Below are 2,594 nucleotides of genomic sequence, written 5' to 3'. Positions count from 1 at the left end.
GAGGAGGAGGAGGAAGAGATTGGATTTATACCCTGCCCTTCACTACCCAAAGGAGTCTCAGAGCGGCTTACAAACTCCTTTCCCTTCCCCTCCTCACAACAGACACCCTGTGAGGTAGGCGGGCCTGAGAGAGCTCTGACAGAAACTGCTCTTTTTCAGGGACAGCTGTGCCAGAACTATGGCTTCCCCAAGGTCATCCAGCAGGTGCAAGTGGAGGAGTGGGGAATCAAACCCGGTTCTCCCAGATTAGAGTCCGCACACTTAACCACTACACCAAACTGGCATAGAGTCTGAGGCCTTCCCCTGAAGTTGCCTCCTGGCTTTGGGATTCAGAGGATTAGTGCCTCTGAATGTGGAGGTTCCCCTCAGTCGCCATGGCTAGTACCTACTGATAGACTTCTCCTCTGTGAATAAGAAATCAAGTCTTTTTAGCCTTCTCAACCAAGAGCCCACTCACAAAGCCCTTCGGCACAAGAGAGATTTTGTTTTTTCCTTTTCAAACTCACCCATCAATTTTCTTAGGAACACTTTATTAAGTTACAAAACGGTGTTAAAACAAAACGGGATTTAGCTAGAAAACAGTGAAGGATTTGGTAGAGTAGCAAGAACTGACAGAAAACAGGTTATATCCTGTTAATAATATACAGTCTCCAGGGAGCAACGCTTCCATGGGACCGCCAAACAGAACACAGCTGCCTGGATTCGGAGTCGGGAAGCAAAACATACAGGGAAGAAAGGACAAGCGCTTTGGCGCTGTTGAAGACAAGTCAGTGTCTGAAGAACTAAAGTCACATTTCCCTTTTTGGAAGTATACACGATGTACAGGCTGATCTGTCCTCATAATCAGTCAGACAAGAGACAGGGTGAGCCGTACAGTATTAAAAGTCAGGGGAAGACCGCATTCTTTCCAGTTTTCAAAACACAGTCTTAAAGACTGGTGCGTCCCAGAGCAGTATGCCTTTTCCAGAACCAGCTAGAAAACGGGAGAAATCTTTCATTGCATCCCGGAAGGGAGACCTGCAGAAGGCTTTTTTTGTGACCTAAGCTGTATTATTATTAGGGTGTTTTACACCATAGTGGATTCTGATGGATGACTGGGGGACGTCTCAGGCTACTAAGCTACGATAAGGTCGGCTTACTGGTTTGGGTGAGCCAAAGGCCTGGATGACTGGACTACCCGTCTAGGACACCGTAAAACACATCCAAACAAAATACTGTTATTGCTAATAAAAGTGAAGGGGAAATATTGGATTGCTAGCCATGTTGGATAAGCTCAGCTCTGAGCAATCCAGAACTAGGACGGCCACAGTTTTGAAAACTGCGTGGTTCTTTTTTATTCATTCACACAGGAGCTCAGCAGGACCAGCCCAAGAGCCGGAACGCCAGTCCCTAAAAATATTAAGAATTCTGCCTAAATAAATTGGGGCTGGGGGGCTGGGAGGGGAAGGAACGAGGCTTAAACCATTGAAGCAGAGTCAGTCCAAGGATGTTATTGTAGAGGAGCACCAGCCCATGTCTTTGCCTTTAGGCACGTCATTTCACCTCTTAACTAGCTGCAGATTTGGCGTTATGGGCTGGATCCTGCAGGTGTTCTGCTAGCAGAAGCGGAACTTTCCCCCACCTTTCCTTCCACCAGCAGCCCCTTGAAAAACATCGTTGAGGGTCAGGGGAAACCCCCCCCTTGGGCAAAAAAACCCACACAGGTCAAGGGACTTCAGCGAGGAAGACAGTTAGATAAGACGGTCTCTCCTCCCATCGGTGGAACAGCCATAGGATTCAACCCTATGATGTTACAATTCAAGTTATATGACTAGCACACGGGTCGGGTCCCACCAGCCTGTTTCCCCAACAGCAGTGCCTTCCCCGGCACGAAGAATGTTCTCTTGTCGTAAGAGGTACTTGCAAAAAAAAAAAGAGATGCTCCATATGCCAGGGGTGGTGGTGGAGGACACCACTGTTAATCGTACAGACACGCAAGGATCCAACCCTCTTGCATTAGCGGAAGGTCTCCATGCGCTGGGGAGAGAGCACCGCCATTAATGGCACAGACCTGCAGGGTTCAACCCGCTGGGCACTGAGCAGCTGAGGTGCACCTGACTTACACGACTCTCCCGAAAGCTTTAGCTCTCTGTAGGTCTATTTTAATTCAGGGCCTGCTCTTTTTCAGCGTCCTGCAAACGCCACTTGTAGCTTTGCCGCCGCAACCTGCACTGCAGCAAGAAGCCATCCATGGTAAAGACTGGGCCGTCAAATGGCTAATTTCGGCTTCTTTTTCTTCGACTTCATGACAGCTGGCAGCGAAATCTTGAAGGCGGTCCTGGAATGAGTTTAAAAGAAAGAGGAGTGTTGGGTGGGTTACTGCCTCACACAGGAGTGCATTTATCCCACGTACCCCAAAATTCTCCATCAACGAAAACACTGTGTATTTTGTGTAATTCATAATGCTGCTTCTAAAACTGGCTTCTAAGAGTACACAGACCTATGACTGGATTTCATGGTATTTTAAAGATTAAACTGCAGTTTGGGGGGGGGGGCCCTTGGGGTTTGGGGGGGGGGGGGGGAAAAATTTTTCCCCCTCCACTTTTCTCGTTCGA

The 2,594-nt window shown here is 48.3% G+C and overlaps 1 protein-coding gene across 1 annotated transcript in view; it reads right to left on the bottom strand.

The window, feature by feature from the left end:
* Positions 1–551: 551 nt before the first annotated feature.
* The window catches only part of GTF2H3 (general transcription factor IIH subunit 3), a 26,770-nt gene continuing 24,727 nt past the window's right edge, over positions 552–2,594 (bottom strand). Inside the window, exon 13 of the mRNA XM_015419305.1 lies at positions 552–2,317. Coding sequence (XP_015274791.1) covers positions 2,248–2,317 — 70 coding nt within the window. The 3' untranslated portion in view covers positions 552–2,247. The remainder of the gene's footprint in view (positions 2,318–2,594) is intronic.

Source organism: Gekko japonicus, unplaced genomic scaffold (assembly GCF_001447785.1).
Source record: "Gekko japonicus isolate JY-2015 unplaced genomic scaffold, Gekko_japonicus_V1.1 scaffold181, whole genome shotgun sequence".
In the NCBI taxonomy this organism is placed as follows: Eukaryota; Metazoa; Chordata; class Lepidosauria; order Squamata; family Gekkonidae; genus Gekko; species Gekko japonicus.
The sequence above is the reverse complement of the archived record's forward strand: the minus strand, read 5'-3'. Positions and strand labels throughout refer to the sequence as shown.